General features: G+C 42.1%; 1 protein-coding gene across 2 annotated transcripts in view; it reads right to left on the bottom strand.

Annotated features, from left to right (window-relative positions):
- KCNJ6 (potassium inwardly rectifying channel subfamily J member 6) overlaps positions 1-26,411 on the bottom strand; it is a 133,266-nt gene that overhangs the window by 6,952 nt on the left and 99,903 nt on the right. For both annotated transcript variants that reach the window (XM_063126627.1, XM_063126629.1), the window contains one exon: positions 10,799-11,719. In XM_063126627.1, the coding sequence (XP_062982697.1) occupies positions 10,799-11,719 (921 nt within the window). The remainder of the gene's footprint in view (positions 1-10,798; positions 11,720-26,411) is intronic.

Below are 26,411 nucleotides of genomic sequence, written 5' to 3'. Positions count from 1 at the left end.
CCTCTTCACCATTGCAGCCGGCTTGTTCATCTGCATTTTTTCTCTGGGCCAGACAATGGTGGTGAGGAAGTAGACACACTGAGGGAGGGTCCCAGTGAGGACATCTTGCCCAAAGGGCCCTCAAAAACTGGATCTTGCACTGCACTGAGGTAGGAGGGGGGGAGCCTCCAGAGCGTATGCTCCTTCAAACAAGGAGCCAGCCCTGAGGGTGTCTGAACTAACTGCAAGAGCACAGTATGCACACAGCCGTGATTGTGACAGCATAAGGACTCTTGCAGTCAGCAACAGTTGATTGGCTGCCTTAGGCATTTCTGGCTTGTTGCCTAGCTGTGCGTGCCACAAGCCATCCATTACTGTTGCTGCTGTTATGGCCTGAAGGTTGGCCAGTATCTTCCCACTTGGCACAGGTGTTGAGATGGATGGAATTTGTCTTTTACATTGGATGAGAATGTGCAACTAGAGGAAAGTGAAAGAATGCAGAAATGTGGAGCCTTCATTGAAATTACATCTGAGTGAACCCATTGTCATTTGAGGTAACTGTGGTTTCTCCAACTGTGTTGCATTATGTGATCTCCATCAGCAGGTGGAGCAGCTCAGAACTTAGGGTGAAGGAATCTTGAAGGACTTTGGAAACAGTTCCTAATATTTGTGTTTTCTAAGGGAAGTGGGAAACCGCCAGCAGAAGAAAGTATGAGATTTTGGAATCAGGAATGAGATCCCGAGGTGGGGGGTGCACTTATATGTTAAGTTTGATTATGTTATGTTGGTATGATATTATGTATTCAACATTTATTCAACATTTATGTAGTATGTTGTTTTCTTTAATTGTAATGCTGTATGTTTAAGTATTGTAGAAAAAAAATAAAAAAATATTATATATATATAAAAAAAGAACTTAGGGTAAAGCCGTGCTGAACCTATTCAGTACCTTGGATAGCTCCTTTGGATTTCTGGCTGGTTCTGACTAAAACCCAGAATGGATTCACAGCCCCACGAGAATTGGAGCCATCAGCCTCCACTGCTAAACATTATTAGTTTATTTTTCAGTTTTGATTTCTCCATAAGAATCTGAGTGATGTTTCCTGTTATAGCTGACACTGAACCATCATAAGTTCCCCTGCTTCCTGGTGTTCCTAGCAGCTTCTATCAGGGTGGTTTTGGGGGAAGGGATGACCACAGGGAGCACTGGGGTGGTGTTGGAGGAACTTTTAAATGGGAACATTTTTTTTAATTTATTTTTTTTAAATCATGTTTTCTACACCCATTCCAAACTGATCTCTCTCTCTCTCTCTCTCTCTCTCTCTCTCTCTCTCTCTCTCTCTCTCTCTCTCTCCCTGTGTGTGTGTGTGTGTGTGTTTATGGGGGGGGGTTGTCTATCACTAGTAATATTTAAAGAAGAAGGCATAAGAGAAAATTCATCACCCAGTTTTTCTAGATAGTGTTTCTTGTGATTTCCTTAATTTTTGTTTTCTGCAGAATTGCAGCACCTTTCAACCCAACTCGACAGCATTGTTCTTAATGATAACATAAGCCAAGCAATTACATAGTTTCTCTCTCAGTGCTTTTATTACAGTTGCCAAAGCAATGTTAATTTGGGGTGTGTTGATGTATGGGTTGGCACACTCAACCCATGGCTGAACTTGTCTATTTTTCATTATCCTGACATTATCCTGTCACTGTTATGTGAGAATAATAGGGCTGTGAGATTTAATCAATTGATTGGTGTGGTTAATTGATTAAAGCATTGTTCTTTGATTAAAAGATCCTCTCTATGATTAAAAAAAGGCTGTTTTTTCACGTTATGAGAAGAAACTGACAATCACTCTCATAGGATGATCCAAACTTCTTTGTTTTCGGATTTTCTCTGAGTGTTCTATTGTTGACAATTTCCCTTCTTAGCAGAATATTTATGAACATTCTATGACATCACAGACACACAGGGAATAGCAGCAGGTGCTTTTAGCTAGGCAGTAGAGGTTTATCTCTGGATTTGAATGTGTCCCATATAATTTCATGGATGCTGTGCTTGCAGCACTGCATGATTCTTCAGTGGCCAATAAGACACAGAAAGATGATGATGATGATGATGATGATGATGATGATGATGATGATGGGTTTTTTTCTTTTCGATCTCCAGTTTGGGATTGACCAAAATAATTACTTCACATTCTCTGAACTTTACCATAGAGATCATTTGGCCTCTTCCAATAGCTAATAGAATAGGCAGAATTATCATAACATGAAAATTACCTTTGTCATCTGAAGGGAGGTGAAGAGAATTTAACTGTCAGCAGTGAGGAGACAATTAGCAGACTTCAGAGAGGCAGTGGGACAGTGAAGGCATTGTTGCAAGAGAGCAAGTGGGATATGATGGATAGATCAGGGTATAATAAGCATATGGTGAAACTGAACAACAAATTACCATGAGACGCTGAAGTGCTGCATGCTGAGATTCAGTGAACAAAGCAATGAACATGATTTAGTACCAGTTTTGTAAGATATCCTTTAGATGGATACAATTTCCCCTACTTTTGCTTGCACAGATAAAAATGTCTAGCTGGAATATATTGTAAACATATGGTCTCAAACTGCTCAGTATTGATCATGGCAACTCTTTGTGAATTTTGGCTTCAGTAACAACCACTCATAAATAGCATAGCTAGATATAGAGAACATTGGTGAAAAAGCAGACACCAAGATTAACAGGTAACGTTGTTGATTTATTCCATACTGCACACCGATGTAATACATTTTACTGTAAGCTCTATAGATGCAGAAGATGTCATCAGGGCACAAATTTAATTTGATGTCGTATGGTAACAGTTGGGATAATTGCATTCTATTGATCCTGTTAATCCTTTTAGTAACCTTTGAAATGATGGAATTCAAGATGTTGGTGTCATGTATAACTTCCTTAACTAAATCCATATTAGTATAATGTCTTTATTAGGCCAATCAAAAGATCACCAAGATGTGCAATTTTTTGAGATTGCTAGATCTCTTCATCAGGTAAAATGTTACAAAAATCAGATTAGGGTAAAGGGGATAAGGGAGGTGAAAAACCTGACTTAAGGGTGAAATCCTTAATTGTTATGTAGTAATGTGTTTACACCCTCAGAAGTGTGTGTGTGTGTGTGTGTGTGTGTGTGTGTGTGAGAGAGAGAGAGAGAGAGAGAGAGAGAGAGAGAGAGAGAGAGAGCAGGCAGAGGGATGTGTTCTTCATTCTTAGTGTATGTGCCAATCCATACAACACCCACACACCATTCTAAGTATGTGGAATTTAACAACTTGACTTGAAAATTGTTCATTTTCAGTTATAATGGAAATATATAACAGTTTCTTAAACTAGCAGAGGAGACAGTGTCATTGAAGTCGATCCAATTATGTGGGTGTAAGACGATTAAGGTGGATGTGATGCAGAAGGAAAGGGAATGCTATAATTTTTTTTTAAAAAAAAGATTGTTTTTCTTCGTGATAGGCTGGGTTTTGGATTATAAAGCTATCGTCAACAATAAGTCTAGGGTTTAATTCATTGTCACACTACAGTCTGGGAGCTTAGTTACAGGTAGGCCAAATAAAAATGGAGTCTGGAAGCTACCAAATTAAGGCATTTCACAGACTCAGTCAGCACTTGTTCCTCAAAAGTGCAAATTTGTGGACAGACTGCAATGCTTTGGAGATTTTTTAAGTTCTGTGCTGGATGATATAATTTACAGGAATAGCTCCTGCTTATTTCTATCCATTTCCCATACAATTTTTGTGTGTGTAGATAATACATGTGTGTGTTAGGGTAGCCATGTGTCCTCTTTTACAGTCCTCTGTTTGAAGGACTGCTAGAATACTGTCCTCTGTTTAAAAGTCTGTCGAAGTCCAGTTTAAAGGTAAAGAACCACCATGTTGTCTGAGCAGGCCCACAGAGTGGTGGGATTCTCATCCAAGATGTAGTTAGAACCACATAAATGGTATGAGGCCACCACAATTGAGCTCAGAGTAGTACAATGAGGCACAAACACAAAACAAGAACCAGAAATATATGCAAAGTCAATAATGTAAGCACATGCCACAGGCTAGTCATCAGGCACAAAACATATAACATCCATATATGTAGAATATTATCAAGGAGTCAAGCATTTGAAAAAAAGTATTGCCCCCCCTTTGGAGTACACTAGTGAAATTTAATTTTCTAAACATTTTTATTGTTTTCTGCTAACCTAACACAAGTAAAATGTAAAATATAGAGACTCCAAGGTAATAATAACTTGGCTGAGCCCACCCTTTACAGTAACTACCTAGGCTATAGTCCCTCCCCCCCAAGTTCCCCATGAATCCCCCCTCCACATCTCTCTCTGTCTCCAACCAATGAGGGATGCATGGACTCCATCACCATCTCCTTATGCTTACAGTCACTGCCTAGGATACGTTCATCCCAGATCTTCAAATTCTGTTTTAATTTTATTGTTAGTCAACCCAAGTATTGTGATTACAACCACAACCACAACCTTCTGTAATCTATAGGGGTCATACATTGGAAGGCCTGGTAGGTCCATTGAAAGGTACGCCTAGAGATGGTGGCTCAGAATTCAAGTCCTTTGATTTTGAATATTGTATACTATGTTATTCAGGAAGAGTTTAGATTCCTGCCGGAGAGGGGAGAATCCTGGACTCTTCATATCCTTCTTTATTGACCCTCTTTGAACTGTTCATCTCTCCCTACTGCCTCACCAGAAGGACTTCTTCTCTGGCTCATGCCTGGCTCAGTCAGGCATTCAGCTTGGCCACCTCTGGGAAGTGTATTTCCAAGCCTCTAGAGGCAGCAGCCTATTTCCACCTCTTCTGCCAAGGCTCTGTCTTCCTTTGTCGGTCATGGACAGCAGGGTGAGGTCCAACTCAGTTCCACTAAGCTCTCATTTCCAGCTGCTCCCAGGCCTCTTAAGTTGGCACGAGAGTGTTCCTCTCTTCTCTCCCTCACTTGGCCTCCTGCATGCTCCTGCTCTCAGGTTGCTTTGCCCTGACTTCCAGGTCTAGCCTTTTCTTGCAGCTGACTTGTACATTAGAGCACACTCATTTCTAGGTGCTCATGGCTATATGGTCAGTCTACCCTACCAGATCTTAGGTGCTGAAGCAGATGAGTGACAGTGCTGGCATGTCCATGCCTCAGTTGCTATTGCAGAATGTGTTATATTTAGCTCTTCTGTATGTCAAAGATTAGAGTTATATTAGTTTCTTTTTAAATGACAGGGTTTTTGCTCTCTCTCTTTCTCTCGGTGAAAAGGTGACCTGAATCTTTTTGCCTTAATTCATTCCTCCTGTGCTGTTTGGTTTTCAGCTGTACAAAGTGTTTAATACCCTGATATTTAAGTCACTGGAAAATTCTAATACTTTGTGTATATTGTACTAGGCTCTTCACTTTTTCCTGGTCAGTTCTAACATATTTTCACAAGAATATCCAGATTTATAAGCTTCATTTTTGGCAGCAAAATTAAGTGATCTCTAAGCTCCTTATAGTAGTAATAAATAATAATTAACTACTGCCCAATATCTGTACAGATTGCAGAATTTGGGTTATCTTGACTTAGAACGCTATGGCTTTTTAAAGCACAGAGTATGCACAGCTCTAATAATAAAGAATGAATACATCCATTCATTAGCACAGAGCTAAAGGGACAATACTCAATCAGTCAACAGGGTTATAGTTAAGAGTGTGGCCAGCTTTGTAAGGTGGTAATCTATCTGATAGCCTCATTTAGTACCTAAATAACATTCTGTGTGCACAGTTTACTGCTTTACAAACACATTTTCCACAGCTGGTAAGCATGCTTTTTTATGTAACCATAAACCTTCCTGTAAACATTACTCTTGAGCAGCTCATCTGTCAGGAACATAAATGAAATTGCAAACAGATTTGAATGATTAGCTGTAAAGAAGTGAATATATCTGCAGTTTTTTAAAGATTAGTTTTGAGTCTCTCTTTCAAGCTTACATGTAAACATCTTATTTTTAGTAGATGATGATGATGATGATGATGATGATGATTAGTGCTGTATAGTGTTTCTCTCTGTGTCTGTGATGGTGGTGCTGGGGAGTCAATGATCACTACAGCCAACCATAGTTTATTAGCTATGGTGGTTGCGAAGCCCATGAATGCCAGGTTGGTGATCCAAGCACCACCACCATGACTTCTCATTATATGCGAACCTGATGAGGGTGGCTTGCTGACAAGCCACCCAGAACCCATGGGCTACTTTAGGGATGTGGGTGGCTTGTCAGCCACCTCAACAACCCACCCTTGGCAGGTTTGGATGTAACAAAAAGTTATGGTGTGCCCTTGAACATTCAAAATGGCCACTGCCTCTGCAATGAGAAACCCCGCAGGGAAATTCACCCATGGTAACTTCCTGTTACATGTGAACAAGGCCATTGTCATGGAAGGCTAACAAGTCACATTTGTTGGGAAGCTAGACAAGAACTATATATTTTCCCTCCACCAACAATAGAAGAGCTATGTGAAATTTTTGACTCCAACTAGATGTAACTAATTTCAGTGCCTCCTAGTGACTAAACTATGTAATAACATTATCCATACAATCAGTGGCCATGATCTCCTGCAGCTCAGACAGCTCAAATAATCACCTATGGAATTTCAAAGAATTTGGATGCTTTGGAGGTCAGTTGGTGGGTGGTGGCAATCACAGGGATCTATTGGAAGTTACATTGCTAATAAAACCTTGTCCACACTGCCAGATTCCTAGATTGGGGGCAATATGGTTATATTCCATTGAGATTGGGAATTCCACATGGCATACCACAGATAATAACCCTAGTAGTCTGTTGTACCAGGGTGGGGTGTGGATCAAAGCCCCATTGGGTGCATGGTAGGAAACAAGCAGGGATATGTTTATGCAAACCCCTTTGCATATTGCACCAGTAAAAGGCCTATAAATGTCCAAAGCTCAGGGTTTCCCCAAGCTTGACTGTTGTCAAATGCTGTTTTGGTCTATTAGCATGCTTTACAGCATGTAAAGTGTGTCTTTCCTTCAGTCAAATGCAAAACTGCATGTGCTCTGTATTTTATATTTAGCAGGACTTGCAAACTGGTTTTTATTTGTTTGGCTTTTTGCTAATGTATCAGGATGGGGGTGTACTAGCCATGGAAGAGCTGTGTGTAGCATGGAAGGTGATGGGAAGGGAGGAATGGGGCTCATCTCTCATCTCCAAGATCTTTTTGTCTTGTTGTTTGTGGTTTCCTGGCTTGAATCATACACACACTTTAGAATAAGCTCTATTGAACACAGTAGGAGACTTACTTCCAAGTAAATATGCACAGGATTCGGTAATACACATTATTGTCTTAAGAGGAGCCTCCTGAAAGCCCATTAGATCCAGGGTCTAACTTTACCTTGCTGCACCACTGGTAGTTGGGCTGTTAGTCTGTCTAGTTTGCTTTAAATATGTATGATTTAAATGGCGCTCTGAGCAGTTTCTTGTAAACTTGGTTTTTATTCATGTCTCTCAGGTGCTGTGAACTAGTTTGTTGTTGATCTTAGTTTACAGTAAAGAATTCTTTCCAGATCATCATTGTAGTTCATCATAATCTTCACCACCTCCGAGCTATAGATTTATGGTTCAATTTTACAGTTTTGATTCCTTGCTACCATTCTCAAACCAACAAGTATTTTCAATATAGCTCTCTTTATTGGCCATCTATGCCTTGTGTTGCCATTTTAACAAGTTTTTGTGGCTGCTTTTCCTTTTACTGTGAACACGCTGGGATTTTGCAATTGTTACTCTGTGTTCCTCCTTGATGAATTTTTGATGGAATGCACTTCTAATATACCCAAAGCTTATTAATGTTTTCATCCGAAAAGAACAACTTCTAGTGGCCCTGCACATTCCTTCTGTTTTGCAATGTCACATCCATTTGTATGTCTAGACCGGCATATCTCTGCATGACTTTGGTCACTTGGTTTTTTCTTGCCTACTAAGGTATGCATTTTGCTGACACCACCAGTAGTAGCTTGCATTGTTAATCAAACTGCACTCCTTTGAGGATGGAGTTGACTCATTTCTTCCTAATGATGAGAACTGTGTGTGTGTGTGTGTATGTGTGTATATATATATATATATATATATATATATATATATATATATATATATTTATTATATGGAGTCAGAGTTCTTCTGATATCATGAAATGGAAGCATGACATGTATTAGGCGTGTGTGTGTGTGTGTGTGTGTGTGTGAAAAATTGCAATTACTTCATATTTTGGGGTGCAAGAGAAAGGCAAAGAGAATCTGTGATGGGCTTTAAGTAAATGTCCTCTCACTTTATTGGCTTCTATTGCTATAATGTTAGAAGGGGGCAACAGACCACCTAATCTATCTATTTTCATGGCTTTTAAGGAGTGGGGCCAGCAGGTAGAACAGGACCATATCTATCTATTAGCCTGATCTCCAAGGATTAGCACACTTAATCTGAATGATAGTGTGTCAAAAGTAGAAAGAATTTACAAGGAAGAATGTCTTATAGAGAAATAGCAATATGAATATAGACATTTGCCTTCTTCTACTAAGTTAGACCATTGTTCCATCCAGCTCAGTACACTCTGATTGGCAGCAGCTATCCATGGCTTAAGGAAAGAGAGAGGTCTTTGTGAGGTCTACTATCTGAAATATTTCACCTTCTTCATGGTGGAGATTGTATCTGTGATCTATTGTTTAGGGATTTCATCACTTGACTGTGGGGAAAAATACCCTCAACACCAGGCTAAATGTAGGCATTTCAGAAAATGTGATAGCATCATTGAAAAGAGATGGAGTGAAAAGTAACTTCCAAATTGACCTGAACTGTCAGTTAAACAGAACTGTAAACCTAATAAGACTAAGTGCTTAGGCCTGATTCCTGTGATGAAGTGCAGTTAAAAGAAAGTTTGTTTGTTTTTTCTTGGCAGAACGAGTACCAGGTGAAAATGAGCATCAGCAAAGAATGGAGCACAGCAGTTCTCAAAGTGTGAGACCTTCTTCCCTGGGAGATGCCGTCACTAACAGTAGCTCTTTTGCTGCCCTAAATCTTTCCTAGGCAGGATCTACACTACTGCTTATAACAGTTTATAATGGTTATGACAACTGTTCAGTCCCAGGACACATTACATATACAGTTTTCATACTGTTTTAAAAGTGTTATATCCTGCTTGGTGTAGATCGGCCCCTGGAACATGTCCTCCTTGGGCAATGAATCACAGTATCAAACTGTGATGGTTGATGGACTACAGTTGGGTAGGAGATTGGCAAAATACAAAGGAACTGTTCACTTCTTGCAACCAACATGTCCTTTTATTTTCAAGTGCTTTGATAAATAAAGAGTCCAAAAAATTCTCTCATCCCCACACTTAGAGTATAAGCCATGTCAAATCTATGTTTAAAAAAAGATGTGTTTGTATGCTTAAAAGGCTTATCAATCACTTTCAGTGTATATTCAGCTTATACCAAAGATGGTGTCTGTCCAAATATTCCGCACAGGATGAGGTTGTTTTGAAAAGCGGGCATCCCCTCAGGAAATCATGGGCAAGTCAGCAAACAATTCATAAATCAACCCTTGCAAGTGGAATAGACACATTTAGTAATGCTGGCCATCCAAGAGCATAATTTAGCTATTTCAGCTTCGTTTATTAATGGGAGGCTACAAACTGAATGTCACTGTCTTCTACATGCATGTAAATTACATGTAAAGTACATGCAGCCTTGATTTCATGATGGACTAGCCTCCAACCCCATTTCAAAATGATCACCAGTGCAGAGTTTTTCAACAGAAGCCTTCCTTAGTGTAAACTGAAAGCTCCATCACACCTTGGAAAAAATGCTGGCTAACGCTGGCTACCGTCGCTTCTTCGTGGACGCTCAGTTACTTCCTGTTTTCAAACAGGAAGTAAACAAGGTGCACGAGGGCCATTCAGTCCCTCATTGTGAACATGCTGCTTCTCCCACACACAGCAGGAGAGAGCAGCAACTTCGCTTTAAAAAATATTTTGTAGTTTTTTTGTTTTTTTCTTGCGGAGCAAGGAAGACCAGAAGGGGCGGAAGGCGTGCACGAGGCAGATGACATCATGTGAACTACCTCCGAGGAATCCATGAGTACCCAGTAACAAGCGTGCAATAAAATGCTTGTCGGATGGAGCTTTGAATGTATGCTGAAAAGTTAAGTTAGGATCAGAGTTATCAATTTTGACTTATAAACACACAAATACTTCATTTAACTGTTTAGATTTGACATGGCTAATACTGTCCTTAGTATGGGGTGGAGAATTAATGTCCCAGCTTTTTTGGACTTGACGAATTCCACAGTATCTGAAAGTAAAAGGGTTTATTGGTTTCCAGGAATGAAATATTTTTTGGTTCTTCTGTCACATTAGGGGAAGAATAGAGTCACCTATTCCCCTGCCCCAAGTATTTTTGTTTCATCATCTTAAAATTATTATTATTATTATTTATTTATATAGCACCATCAATGTTATATAGCACCTAAAATGTTTTAGGGTCATCCAAAACTGCTGCATCTTGTTTCTTCAGTCTTTTTGAACCATCGAATTGCAAGAAGGAATATTCCAAGGTAAACGCTATGTTCATCTTATATTTTTGTGGGCAGCTTGGTCTTGAGGAAACTTACTGTAAGAAACTCTGAGAAGTTCAGCTTCTTTCATTTTTCCCCTAGGGTTATATTTTTTACCTTTTTAACAATACAATTTATCTTTTACAAATGAAAGCTTTTAAATTATAGAAAACACAAGAATGAGAAACATTACCTGTTGCTTCCACCATTCCTTCTAGGATTACAACTATTTCTAATTCCTCTTTGGGCAATTGGGCTTTGGAAATCTCCCAGAAAGGACTCTGTTGGTTTATTTCATGGCTGATGATCAGTGGTGAAACCAAAAACAGACGATCGTCCCCAGTATAATAACCTACATTGAGATCTGTTTGGTTGAGTGGTATAAATTCCCCCTCCTTTGTCTGTTTAGACTTGATTAACTTGGCTCGTATTGATGCTTCCACAATGTGTGAATTCCTAAGGTCCCCAACTCGGAACATCAGACACAGCTTTCCATCTCGCATGGAAATTACAGCATTGGTAGAAAACACCAGGGTTTCTGCCCTCTTCTTGGGCTGGGATATTTTTACAAACATGCAGCCAACCATGAAAGCATTAACAATAGATCCTAAAACTGACTGAACTAAAAGCAGGATAATTCCTTCAGGACATTTGTCTGTGATGACTCGATAACCATACCCAATGGTGGTTTCTGTCTCTATGGAGAATAAAAAGGCTGAGACAAACCCATTGAGGTTACTGACGCATGGAGTCCATTTCTTATCTCCTATGTGCTCCATATCTCCTCGGATGTATGCAATTAGCCACCAGATGAATCCAAAGAACAGCCAAGTCACGGTATAAACCAAGACAAATATAAAAAGGTTGAATCTCCACTTGAGGTCAACCAACGTTGTGAAGATATCAGTCAGGTATCGATAAGTCTCTCTCACGTTTCCATGGTGGACGTTGCACTTTCCGTCCTTCCTAACATACCTCTGGATTTTTCTCTTGGTATATTCTTTGCTTAAGTGCTTTGGCAGATCTTCTCTGGCTTGTTTGGGCAACTTTGGTGGATGAATTGTAACAGGGCTCTCCACGTCCTGCTCCATTGAGTCTCCTTCCAGCACATTAGCTGTCATTAAAGAAAAACAGAACATAAATTCTGATGGTGCATACAGAACATTGATCAACACATTAATAGTCACTATATCACTTACATTAAACAGCCAAAGTTTTTCCTTCATGATGCTAGACCATTAATAGCAATGAGCTGCCTTTTACCAATAGAAGAATAAGCTGCTGGCTAGATTAATGTTAATACTTACATTTTATAGGTAACATTCAAATAAATATATTTTCTTCATTTTTTTTAAAATATAAATGATATATGTTACTATGATTTCTTTAAAATTAATTTATTGTAATTATATCTCACTCTTCCTATAGGGAGCTCAGGGAGACATATACAATTCTCCACCCACCATCTTCAACCACCTTGTGAAGTGGATTAGGGTTAGAGATGGCAACTGGCCAAACCAGGGCCTAGTCTGTCACTCTAACCACCACACCACATTGACTTTATGGGAAATAGCAGCTGTATAAATGAGCAAGAAAGTTTGGCTTTGAGGCTGAAGGCTCTATAAAGAGCAGAAACAAAGATCAGGTGTTGGAAACTGTTTTGTTGATTCCCCTATTAGAATTTTGAATTACATATGTCAACTGATGATTTCAAAGCAGCAGCTGAGTGACTCATCCTTCTCTCTCAGCCTTGGAAAAAGAATAAATCCATAGACTAACATTGTAAACTAACAGAAATTTGTACTGTTTTCCAGTACAAAATAAATATTTATATTGAGACTTGACAAATGCAAAGTGCACAATGCTTTAGGTTTGGGTACCCATTCCTGGTACTCATTTGCTAACATAATGAGCATAGAATAGGGAACCTGTAGAATTATGAATGCAACCATTGTTGTTTGGGAGCCATTTTGTTTTACTGGTGCACCAAACTGCCAATAAGATGCCAGATAGTAGTACCAAGTATACCTGTGCCTTCTCTGACATGTGTATACAGACACATGTTTACCTAGATCTACAGGAACTTCAATCTATTTTCCATACTCAAACATACATGCTATCAGTTTCTTTATGAAGTCATCCTACCACAAGCTTTCAGTCACAGACACAGAAATGGAAACACAACTAAGAGCTCCATCACACCAGTGATTTAGTGCACTCTTGCCATGACTGGTATGTATTTTTGCAGTGGAGTACTCACATGACATCGTCCTGATCCTGTGCTCATCTCACGTCTTCCCCTCCCTTTTCTGTCTTATTTTGGAGCAGGAAAAGTCTGTCCCCACCCCTGTGCTTGATAAAGCCTCTCCTCCATCCCATTCAACTCTATGTTTCTTACTTCTGAGAAGGCATGTCTAGGTTTCCTGACCAGAACAATGTCAGCTTCCCATGCCAACATTGACCACAAACTTCCCCCAAAACTAATTGTAATAATTCCTCTTCACTTATATTGTTTAATATGATCTTAGGGGAAAGCATAGTGTGTTGTTTTACGATAATTGCACAGTTTCAGGCTGCCATACTAGTGTGTGTGTGTGTGTGTGTGTGTGTGTGTGTGTGTGTGTGTGTGTACACACACACACACACACACACACACACACACCACACACGGGAAAGGAGAATGTAGAGGGCGGGTCAGGAGATTTCGCCGACATAGTAGCAATACAGGTTAAAAGATACATGAGCTGAAATAGTGCAACAATGCACAGATGTGAAAGTGCTCAGTGCTAGACTTGCTAAGGAAATGGAGGGGGAAACCACAGACTCAAACTAGGTGTGATGGAGCTCTAGTTCTCATAAACCATGGATGAGGTGAGAACAATGTTTATATAATGCATCGGTTCAGATTGGTAGTAAAAGCTCCCATGATTGAATACTCCTCCCCACGAAAATATTCTATACACACATAGCTGGCCCAAGATATTTTGCTGCCTGAAATGATGGACGAGATCCCCCAGTCCTTATATAAAAGGCAACCGGACAGGCAGCTGAATTTTACTTCAGCACTGTCATTTCCTTTGGATGAGTGAGTGCACTGGAGATTTATGGTGTCTTTATATCTATCTATCTATCTATCCATCCATCCATCCATCCATCCATCCATCCATCTGATTTTCACACAGCCCTCAAATGTATGATTATCAAGGTGGTTTACAAAATAAAAGCAAGGCCATAAACATGCAATACAACAACAGGGGGGGGAAGTATACTGAAACTTACAAAATTAGACTGCTCCCTTATTGTTTCCTGAGACATTTCCCCTTTAAATAAGAAAATCCCATCCTCTCCTTCAAGTGTGTGTGTGTGTGTGTGTGTGTGTGTGCGCGCACACACACCACGGTTGACAAGGCAAACAACCAACTGTCTGTAGTTGGTGGTCCCACCAGATGATCAGACAACCAACCAACACTGCATTGTTTATTTCTCCACTCCTTCCTGGTCCTCCCCCTCTGGTCCTCCTGCTTGGCAGGACAAGTGTCCCAGCTGCCTTCGTGGCAGAAACCACATCCCACCATCCCTCATGCTCCTGTTATGTCTGCAGCTTGTCCCCAATTGATCTGCTTCATGTTAGGGGCATCTTCTTCTGCCTTTGCTGGCTCCATCCATTCTCAGCCTGCTTGCTTCCCTTCCCTTTGCTTCCCTTTCTGCTGCCCCCCTTCTCACCAGTTCCAATTCTTTACCCACTGCCCCACACCTCTCCCACCCTGCACCGATTTACAGTCTTGCTGGCTTCTCCCTCACCAACAAACACAGAATAAAAACAAACTTTTGATTGGTGCACAAAGCAGCTTTTAGGGTGCCTTTGGCTTCCTTAATACTTGGCTTGCTTAATACTGCTTTCAATCTATTAAGGCACTATTTGGCATCACATGGGGTTTGGAGGTGGGATGGCCAGGTTGAGGGGCAATGGTCGATGGTGGGGAAAAGTGTGTGTGTGGCTTCAGTTGCCTGGGTTATGGAGAGGATGCAGCTCCTGTGCTGGAAGGAGGGATGCTTACATTGTGATCGGGAGGGTTGATTGCGTTGTGGTGGACTAGGGCACTGCTTGGCAGAAGGGGCATAGAGCTGTGGGTTTAAGACCCTTTACTTGTGGGAAACACACAGGTTATGGTTTCAGATCCAGATCGCAAAGAGCTCATTCCCCTTCCCTTCAATGGCCACTGCATTGGTCTCTGCCACTGGTACCTATTGCCTTCAGATTACAAACAGTGCTGCCTCCTTTAATGCAGCAATATACTGTATGTGAGGTGAACTCACAAAGTAAAGGATATCTTAACTACGCAAAGTGTGTTGCCAGCAAGCCCCACCCCACCCCACCCCTTTTGTCACTCATCCATAGCCGATCGAGATCCCAAAGGTCCATACTAGTATGCTGTGTGTTTGTGTGGGGCAGTTTCGATACTTCAGATGGGTTGTGTATTAGTGTGGTGTGCACTGTTCAGGTTGGTTGAGAACTGCTGCATAACCAATCCACGAACTATTTGTCAACTTTAGTGAATGCAGATATGAGATATAAAAAATTTGTAATTTTGTTGAATCATGGATTTAACAGTCTTCTGAAACATTTGGCTTTTGAAACCTCTGGTTGTATAGGTTTTAATCAGCAGTTTGAAGTTACTTTAGTCCTATTTATTATGCTGAAATTCCTTTACAGCCTTTTCTTCCTCTTCTAGACATTGGGTGAAATCCAGTTGGATCCATCTCCTGATGGAATTGAATCTGCCAATGGAGTGGATTCCCTCTCCCCCCTGCAACCATTTGCACCCCCAGATCTTCTCCAGAGGGCTGGGGGACCCTCTGGAGTAGATTTCAGGGGAGTGCTGTAAGGTGAGGCAGGAAGGAGAGGACAAGGAAATCCCATTAATGTTGGATTTCACCCATTTTGTAGGTGGTTCAAGGTATCTTTGTTAATCTACTTCAGTCCAGTTTGTTATTTAAGAGGAAGCTCCTTCAGTCCCTGACTTGCTTGAAGCTGACTGAAATGAGCCAAATAATTAAGGGGGCAGAAGTGTGGGAAACGACATATGCTAATTTTGCCTGCAAATTACATTTGAGTTTGAACTAAACTCCCCAGAGACGAAATTAGGGTCTTGCAGTAGCCTACTTTGTAAGATGTAATGTTTGCATTAGAACGGGTAATTCTACAACTAATTTGCTGCATTTGTAGGGAAGATTTAATTTGGGGATCTCAAATAATAATCCTTAATTGGGGGCAGGGGGAACGTGAGCTAACATTTTAGGTTTTTTTTTCTTTTCTTTTCAAGCAACAATGTGTTTTTAATGTGAAGCCCCATAACCTGTGGATGCATAAACTACAAGGGAGAATATTTAAGTTTGACAAAGTGGAGGCTGGTGGCTCTGATGTCAGTGGGGTGGTGGGGTTGACTAGAGTTGCCCCTCAACTGCTGCAAGACTGGAATGAATAATAAATGAATTATAAAAACTTAGATTTGGATTTGTAAACAAAATGCTCTCCCTTCCTCAAAGCAAGAGCCATTAACCCATATCAACCTGAACACTCCCACCATTTCTTTTCCACCCATAACGAGCCAGAAGCAGAGACAGCTATTTTTGTAGAGTAGCCTCCCCTAAATCTGGCACCTGCCAGATGCTGGTTGGGGATGATGGGACTTGTAGTCTAACACATCTGGAGAGTGAAAGTTGGGGAAAGCTGGTGTGGAACAATTGCTCCAGATGACTAGAGCAAGAGACCCAATTCATCGCTTGCATGAGAAGGCAAGAATTCCACTGTACAGGGTCAAATGTGATAATCAGTTATGAAGCAAGAAGCTTTACTGAAAATCTGGGTTTAGATATATTTATCCAATCTTTCTAAATAGAATGTGAGCACTAACCCAAATCATTGGTGTCACCTCAACAGCAGGGCTGAATTTTAGGGCTTTGCAGCACCTCAAACTGAATCCCTGTGGGAATCTACACTGGTGTTATTCTGACACTTTGAATGGGTTACTGTGACGCATAGTGTCACGTGACCCTGGGTCTCCCACGTTGTAAATGAGTCGTATTTACAGGTTCTGTTTCTTAGTTCCAGCGTGGCTGCAGATTCATGTGCCTCCTTATACAGGTAATTCTCATCTCGCAACCCAAAGCTGCTGAGTTTGCTCCGCCCACTTCCTGTTCTCCTTCCTTCGCCCCGTTTGCTATCTTATCTGCTACAGCAGATAAATCACACCAGCCTTATACTGTGCAATCACTGACAATTGTATACAAAGGACTCAGAAGTTTTCCACCTTAGAATCTGCTTTTATTGTGAAGTACTCCCATGCATCCTGCCTTAAAATTTGAATCAAATTGGGTCATCGGTTGATTTTTAATGATTTTTAAAAAAACATTTCCCCCCTCTTTGAAAAGGAGCTGTAGCTCCCTGCAGGAAAATTAACAAGGTCCAAAGTCCAAAACTCATGACCAGCGGGGCTTAAATGCGGCGGCTGCTAAAATTTTTCAATTCGGTCTCCCATCCCATCCCATCCCATCCCAACCCTGACCAGACCCAACCCAGCTTAGCTTCAGCAAAGTGGCTGGCTCCTGTGCATTCAGGCAATTCCCTGGGACTTGTGTTAAGATGTTTTGGGAGGGAGGGAGTTTGTGTGTGCTTATGACTTGCCCTGCACTGCTGGCTAGGAATGAGGCAGGCAGTGGGCAGAGCAAACCCAGCAATGAAAAGATTTAACAATGTGCCCTGCAGTAACGTTACAGCTACAGAGAACCGATACAGAGAACCACGTTAGAAATGGACACTAGCAACGTTATAAGACTAGTGTAGATCCGGCCCCTGAAACTGAGGTGAGGTGGGCTGATTTGGCCTGTCTTGCCTCGGTTCTGAGTTGGTTCTAGGTCAGCCCAAGGTGCCTCTAAGCTGAAGCAGATTGGTACCAAAGCTTTGGGGTGTCTCGGGCTACTTCGGAGCAGTGCTGGGCCCTCCTTTCTGCCATCCTAGGAAAGTCAGTGCCAGGCCAGCCATGAGTCCTTTGGACTCACCTCCTTCTCCCCGCTCTCCCTGCTCACCTGCTGTGCATTGCTGATGTTGCATTGCCACTACCATCGCCGCTTGCTGCACCACTGCTTCTGCCACATTGCTGCACTGCCCGCTGCAACCAGGAAGCGTGGCACTCCTGAGAACCAGGCTGCAATTTCAGGATATTGTGGGGGCTCTGTTTAGTACCTCTATGGCATGTGTATGTAGGCATATTGCCTCTGAGAGCAAATGAAATAAGGTCATTATGTCTTGTGTGAAGTATTTTATTGGGGCCACAGTAGTGGGGCAAAAGATTAAAGCACTCCAAGCGCCCTACATGCTAGGGCCAGATTTGGATCTGCATTATATAGCTGTATCTGGTTGAGCTTTTATATTGTATTTTAGATTATGGTTTTATACTGTTGTTTTATACTTTGAATGTTTTTAATTTTTGTGAACCGCCCAGAAAGCTCCGGCTATTGGGCGGTATAGAAATGTAATAAATAAATAAATAAAGATGTTAAAGGCAATACATAGTTTAGCCCTGAGTCCCAAGGAAGAATCTGAAAGTATATCGGGGAGCCACCTTGAAGAAGCTAAGGACTCTAGCTCTGGTCAGGGCCTGGAAGGGAACCCACATGGGATAAGCTGTCCAATGATGGAATATAAATATTATAGTATCTATATAATATCTCTATTCCATTCAAAATTGATCAAACACAATCAGGTTCTCCCACTGTCATTTTTGTCTAAAGCAACAAGCCCCAGGCATTTCATTTGATCATTGGACTCGATGGCCTTGTAGGCCCCTTCCAACTCTGCTATTCTATGATTCTATGATTCTATGATTTTAGTGGTCCCTTCCTGCACCTTCAGCAGTTCTACAATACCCATTCAGAGATAAGGAAACCAGAATTGCACACAGTATTCTGACAGAACAACTTTCTGTAGCCTATGCGGCAGGGTCTTGCTATTTACTGTTTTACTCTGTACAGCACCATGTACATTGATGGTGCTATATAAATAAATAATAATAATAATGGAAATTACTTCTTAGCAGGTGGGTTTAGGAGTGTAACATGAAAGTTGGCACACCCTTCCAGAGATATTCTTGGAGCCACCTTGAGTGTCATTTTTGTTAGAAAGGGTAACTAGGCTGAATGGAAAATAAATAAATACAACAACGACCCAGGGGGTGGGGATCCCCAGTAAGAGGCTGAAAATGGAGGGTGGGAAAAGGCTGAAGTATTCTTTCCTTGCCCACTGCTTCTTTGCCCCCAGTTGCCCCCTCTGGAAGTTCCTTTTCCAGTTCAAAATGTTGCACAGTGTTATAAGTGTTTGTACATAATGATTAATTTGGCTCTATTTATTTATTTATTACACTTGTATACCGCCCCCATAGCCAGAGCTCTCTGGGCGTTTTACAGAAATTCTAAAATTGAAATATTACATATTACTAATATGTAATTATATTAGTGCATACCTGATGGATTTCTGCCAAACATACTTTGATGGTAGCAGGAGAAAAGTTGCAAGCCAAAGCTCAACACTTTTTGTTTTTGTGATTTGAATTCTGACTTTTGAAATGAGGCCATGAAAAATCTCATGCAATCCAGTTGCAGAGTTCTTGTATATAAAAGTTGGGCTGGCACCAGTCACCGTGTGATTCAGCATTAAGTTTCCCCTCCAGTTTAGGAAGAAGCCACTAGCAATTTTTAATGATTTTCGTTCTCAAGAGTGCAAGGAAATGTTCATTGGTCTCACCTAGATATGGGAAGAAGGCAAACATGCCTTCTTTAAGTCCCATTTAGGTAGTTGTCTGGGGGGTGGGATCATACCATCCAACTGGACTTGCTTAATAGGAACAATCCGATTTATTTCAGTATGTGTACTGGTTGCTAATGAATACGGCATATGACTAGGAGCTTAGCTTGCCTTCTACGTACATTGAAAAGTAAGAGACAGTATGCATTTATTCTTTGCCCAGCATAAGAATAGAAAGGAAAGGAAACTCTTTTTGCAGTCCAAAATACATGTATCCCTTGCAAAGGGAGGGGGGCACTGCTGTTTCATTTTCACATAACAAAGTAACAGAAATCAGTAGCAAAAACAAATATAGTAGAATAATAATAATAATAATAATAATAATAATAATAATAATAATAATTTATTTGTTACCCGTCTCTCCCTCTGGATCGAGGCAGGGTCCAACACAAATAAAAACACCATAAAGTACATAAAACTAATTCAAACATTTTAAACTAGTGCATCATTAAAAGCAACACACCATTAAAAAGGCATCTTAAAATTCAGCTGGGTAGGCCTGCTGGAAGAGATCAGTCTTTACGGCTTTCTTAAATTCTGGAAGACTGGTAAGTTGATGAATCTCTCCCGGCAAGCCATTCCACAAAATGGGAGCAGTAGAAGAAAAGGTCCTCTGGGTAATGTTTGTTGCTTTATGCCCAAGTGTGGATACATAAATAGTGTTACATGCATGTCCCAATTCTCTGAGCAGTGGGAATTCCCAGGGGCACCGTGATAACCTGTGTTTGGTCTCCTTTGGAGTTATGTCACTGCAGGCTTTGTGGCATTTTGTAACATTTGGGTTTATTTACAATACACAGGTTGAACATCAGTGGAGGTACACTATTAAACACCCCAATAGATGTCTGCTCCCAGTGAACCCTAGTGGAACAGCAAGTACCTTCTGAGTTCTGGAAAGAACCCGAGGTCTGCCCTATTCTGCTGTACACACACACACACACACACAGAAACCCTCATCCCCAGCCAAGGAAGGTGGGAGAAGGTAGAAAATGAAAGACATGCCTCCTTCCAGTACACTCACCACACATTTCCTTCCCCCACTTCCCCCCCTTTTATAGTATTTTATTTTTAGTAGTTCTGGTTACATAAATCAAATGCTACATCATTTATACATACACATATATCTATACATTCCATAGCAATTCAGATACAAATTACAAGTCTCACCGGACATTTCCTATTGAAAACTATTATCTAATTTCCTTATTGAAGACTTTGCCAGCACTATTTACAAGTCCAAGGTTCTCTTCAGGTGTGCCTCAGAGAAACCCATTTATAGAAATTGTAGAGTCAGGAATTGCCCAGCTGGAGCATTTGAGGGGCCACAGGTTATTTTGGATTCCCCAATCCAAGGTCGGACACAACACTTGAATCTTGTAGGGGGGAATCAGAGCTCCAACTTCCTTCCTTCCCCCTTCCCCTCACAGGCATGGAAAGAAAGGACTGTGCTGGCTGCTCTCCAAGGTCTGGAGCCTGACCTCAGAGAAGGGGAAAAGGGGGCCTTCCAGTGGGTGGGGAGGGGAGGAGACTGGAGAGGCCAGAGTATGAGTTTGCCTAAAGCCTCTTCCGCCTCCTTCCCTTCCCCTCTGATGCTAAATGGGTAAGGAAAAAAAAGGGGGGAAAGCCCCAGCTAGACAGGTAAAAAAGTCCTAGGGAAATGCAGGTTTTTTTTGGGGGGGGGGCAGCAAAGATAGCGCCCTGCATAGGATGACTGTAAGCCTCTGAGTTTGGGGGCTTATGATCATCGCAAGTGTTGTGTCCTTAGTTGATCTGCATCATCCTGCTCAGGTGGCCAGATGAAGCCTTAAAAGATATGCATTATTAGTTGCTGAGTCCCATCGTGACTGTCAAAGCTTGAATAATGTGAGCTGGTATTGCATGAGCTAAAAATAGCCCAGGACAACAAGCAAACAGTTATAACATATGTCCAGGAAAAACTAAGGGCCTAACTATATATTATGTTAAAAGCCTTGCTTGCCATGACATCAGGGTTAAAACCGGTGTTGAACCTTTTTCAGCTTGAGGGCCAAATGCCATTTCAGAAGAGCTCCCGGGGGGTGGGTTGCATTCTAGTGGTGGGTGGACCCAAAGGCAGAAAGGGGGCAGGGCCAACAATATTAAAAATGTCGGCACATTATAGATTATAGCTCTTACTACCCGCCTTAGTAGAGGCATTTCAACCTTTCAGAAAGGACCACACAAAAGCTAGGAAACCACAAAATGGTTGGTGGTCAGGGAAAAATGGGTGGTGGTGGGAGTCATGTCATGGAAGGGCTCATGGTTGTTTGAGGAATCCTAGAGGGCCAGGATGGGACCAAGTGGGCCAGACAGGCCACCTGCGCCTGAGGTTCTGAAGGCCAGGTTTTTAAACAAGATTAATACTAAGTGCAGTAAAGGTGGGGAGGAAGGTTTTTTAAAAAAATAAAGAAAGAAATTGGGCCTGCAGTGCATGGGAAGATGAGGTTGAATCTTCCCCTCTGCCACTGTAATCTGAACAAAAAGTGCCCCCACACTACAAATAGCAAGAGAAATAAAATTTTAATTTCTGCCAGGCAAGCTTCCCTCCCACCCTATCACTGCTTGCAGCATGAGGTGGGTGAATTATCAGGATTGTGGTGGTGGATAGAAGGATTTACCCCACCCCTGTCTGTGTGCTGCAGCCATGCTAAAAACTAGGGCTGTGCACAGACCCCCCAATCTGCTTCGTGGCCCGATCTGGAAAATCTGGATAGGACCCGATCCTCTTCGCACCGCTTCGCCCGTCTCCCGTTCTGCTCTGTGGAGCGAGATCCGGCTTTGCCGCCGTCGCCCCCTTACCTGTGTCTGTCGTCGCGGGCTTCAATTGAGGCCCCAGCTTGAAGCCGGAAGAGGCCTCAGCCTTCACTTCTGGCTTCAACCAGGGCCTCAATTGAAGCCTGCGACGGACGCACGTAAGCGTCCCTCCTCCCTGCTCCCTTACCTGGCTCCGCCACCACCACTGCCGCATGGGTGCCGCCACCACCGGCACCAGGTAGGCTGGCCCCCCACCCCCTTACCTGCGTCCATCACAGGCTTCAATTGAGGCCCCGGCTTGAAGCCGAAAGAGGCCTCAGCCTTCACTTCTGGCTTCAACCAGGGCCTCAACTGAAGTCCATGATGGACGCAGGTAAGCATCCCTCCTCCCTGCTCCTTTACTTGGCGCCGCTGCCGCATGGATGGCAGCGCCGGCAGACCCAGATGAGCCCCCTCCCCCCACTTACCTGCAGGCAGAGCTCTGGATTGAGGCAATCCTCTTTGCCTCGATCCGCAGCCCCCCCGACTCTCTTCGCCTCCGCCTTTTCCAGAGGTGAATTAGGCCGCCTCGCTCCTGCTTCTCTGAACCGAAGAGAAGCGGAGCACAGCCATACTAAAAACTGTTCCCCCTTACTTCTTTTTTAAAAAAACCCCAACCCCGACAGTGCTAGAATCATCGTATTTAACCTAATGTGCAGTTATGCATTAAGAAGACAGCATATCTTGTGTCTCTCCCACCCTCACCACAAATAGCTCCCTTTTCCTGGAGTGAATTAACTTTTTCACATTTCCCCCCTTCTCATATGAGAAGTGGGTGAACAGATATATTTTAGGAACATCCTCATTTCATTGTGATGCATGATATTTTCAACTTGCTTAGCCTATACATCTTAAGAACACATCTAACCCAGCTCAGCAGGAGCACAAATAATTCAAAGCTTCTACAAGTTTGTGAATTCTAAATAGAAAAGTCTACTTCTGGGGTTTTTTCTTTTTGTTTTAAATATCTCTGCACTTTGGTTGGGGAAGAGCAACCTGCAAAAAGATGTGTGCTATATTTTACAGAAATATATGTTTGGTTCACTTTCCCTAGCTGAGGGAAAATAAGGGATCTTGTGAAGTTTGCAGTCAACTATAGACAATGGAACCCATTTTATTGATTTGGTTTGTTACATTTTGTTTCACCTTTACCTTTTGGTTGTCCAGATAGTAATGGTCAATCTACCATTTCAGAAAACACACACATAATACTGCCTTCCTTGAAGGGCTGTATTTCAGCATGTGGTGTCCTGACTCGAGTTCCCATAGACCTTTGTCCATTGAAAGCTAGGATGAGGGAGGATAGGGCTCTAGACCAGTATTCTCCCTGATGTGCTACTTTTCTGTGTACAAGGCCAGTATCTTTTTCTTCTAATATGGGAGATCATTCAAACATTCAACTCCCCACCTGTGTTCTGCAGGCCAGATAGAAACCACAGCTGACAGATTATGGGTTGTGGTGTAAATAGTTGCCCCATGCATTAGGTGAAATTAGTACTAGATCATGAGGAAAAACAGTCAGTCCCAACATACCAGAAAATGAGTGTATGGTGTAGGACAGAGATGTTGAACCTCTATCAGTCTGAGGGCCAAATTTCATTTTGGAGAAGCTCTCAGGGGCCGCATTCCAGTGGTGGGTGGAGCTGAATGCAAAAGAAGGAGGGACCAAAGGCCAAAGGGGCTGGGCCAACATGCCAGCTTATTTGAGCTTAAAGCTCTTACTGCCAGTAATGTAGCCTTAGGAGAGGCATCTCAGCCTCGCAGAATGTTGGAAAACTGCACAAAACCTGGGAAACTAACAAATAAATGGAGGCTGGGGAAATGGGGGTGGGGCCCAGAGGAAGGGGGCATTGTCTTCTGGGGAACTGCAGAGGTCCTGATTGGGATCTGAGGAGGGCCAGATTTGGCCCCTGGGCCTGAAGTTCTTCACCCCTGGTATAGGGAGTGAGGTACTAAGAGGTGAAAGTAGGGTGGCCAGGTGAGAAAGGCTTGTGCATCTTTAATAGTTGTGCAGAATAGGATCTTCTGCACAACTATTAAAGGTGCATGAGCGCTTTTGTCCCTGGCCACCCTAGGCAGAGTGGAAATATAACTGGAGTTTTGTGGAAAATATTAATGTATATTATTTGACAATGCCTGCAATACAAATCAAAACTGAATTGCAATAAAATGCAAAAACAGTTCCTTACAGCCAATAGGAGATCATTTGGTCCAGCTTTAATTCCATTTTTTCTTATTGTAGAAACTGATGGTACGAGAATGACTTTTCAGGCTAATATCTGCTGCTAAAATACCAAGCAAACGTAATGTGGCACTAGACTTTGCCTTTCCAAAGACAGACAAAGAGGCTAGGAAGATGGAGCAGATGGTGTTCTCAACAAAATGGCATTTGGCACACCTTGGTTACTTCCATATATTTACCCTTGTTGTCTGCTGCTCATACATATACATATCCATCTTCAAGTTCTGCAAACAACATCTGGCAAGCCATTAATATAACAGCTGACTGCGATAAATTTCTATTAGCTGCATCTGACTTTAGCATTACACGCTTGACCAGATATTGGGCAATCAAACTCTCAGTCTCATTCACATGGAAATTTCAGACAAGTTCCTGTCGAAGTAGCACTGTAGTTCAATGAGCAACCTTTTGCTTTTAATCGGTGTGATCAGTTGTAACACGATTTTTATGCTTGATTACTTCCATTTGAATTCCCATTGTTATTTCATTGCCTTTATTATTTATTCATATATATTTAGGGTTACCAGTATTTTTCTGTGCTCTGACAACTCAGTGACAGGAAATTCAGCAGCTGAAGCGTTTCCCCATCACTGATGAACATGGCACAAACATGGAAAGTTGCTTTATTCTGAGTCAAATCATTGGTTCATCTAGCCCAGCATTGTCTCTTCCGATTGGCAGTGGCTCCCCTTCACCTGTCACCTGATCCTTTGATGCAAGGGAGGGAACCTACGAACGTCCCCATGCAAACCCTGTGCTCTACCACTGTGCTATGTATCGGAAACTTCATGGGGGAGGGGGAAGCCACAGGGAAGGAGTACTTGGAATCAAGAAATGGTGGGTGGGGAAAAATTAAGTGCCCCAACTTCCCTTCCAATTGTCTTTCTCATGAACTAAGTTGTGCAAAAGGGGCGATCAGACTACTTTTACATACATTTGCATGCAACCATTACATTGTAACATTTCTGTTACACTGTAATGCATAGTTTCTTAAAGGCACTGAAGTTCCTTTCCCCTCTGCAAAATCTGACAACAATCCAGGACTAATCCTATACTTGTTATGCGAAATACTGCCAACAACCTACTTCATGTTGACATGCTGCTGGGGAGAGCTAGGGTCAAATATTTCCTTAATTTCAAAAATGGCCCCATTAGAGCCTTTCCTGCATGAGGGATTTGTTGTGCACTCATCATTCCCTACTCACAGTTGTTTTTGGGTTCTTTAGACTTTGTGGTGACCCTCCAGTTTTGCTTCTGTTTGTAAACACTTTCTGTGAACAGGGAAACTGGGAAATCATTTTGATGGCAAAAGAGAATGCAACGCCGTCTTGTGTATTTGCACTATTCTGCTATACCGCAATGCCAGTCAGAAGTTATGTAATGGAAAAGCAGGAAAGGAAATACTCCTTATGTAGTGCTCGGATCTCAATTCTGAGACGAAAACGAAAGTAGACGCAACGGATTAGTTGCCGCCACCAGCTTCTTTTAAATCACTAGTAAGCCTTATATCTGCACAGTCTCCTTGGAGAACTATCCTATGCCACCTAGGCAACATCGGGGGGGGGGCATAGGATGCTGTGGATCTCCTCCTTTGTGTCTGTACTCAAAGCTATGAACACAGAGGAGGAGATCTAATTGTGGATATTCCTTCCCTCTTCCCCCCTTCCAGCTGCTGTGGACACCTTGTAATTGTGATCTTGTAAGAGAAGCCAGAGAGGAAGAAAAGGGGCCATGCTAGTAGATGGGGAAGGGAGGGAAGACTAGAGGCTGGGCTATGTATGGCCTCTCCAGTACCCTCCCCACCCACTGAAATGGAAGTCAGCTAGATGTGCTCAGAAGCTCATCTAACTGCTTTTTACATTTTAAACAGAGAAAAAGAAGTGAAATTGGTTC

This window comes from Elgaria multicarinata, chromosome 5 (assembly GCF_023053635.1).
Source record: "Elgaria multicarinata webbii isolate HBS135686 ecotype San Diego chromosome 5, rElgMul1.1.pri, whole genome shotgun sequence".
Taxonomy (NCBI): Eukaryota; Metazoa; Chordata; class Lepidosauria; order Squamata; family Anguidae; genus Elgaria; species Elgaria multicarinata.
Note: the sequence above shows the minus strand (reverse complement) of the source record. Positions and strands in the feature narration are given on the sequence as shown.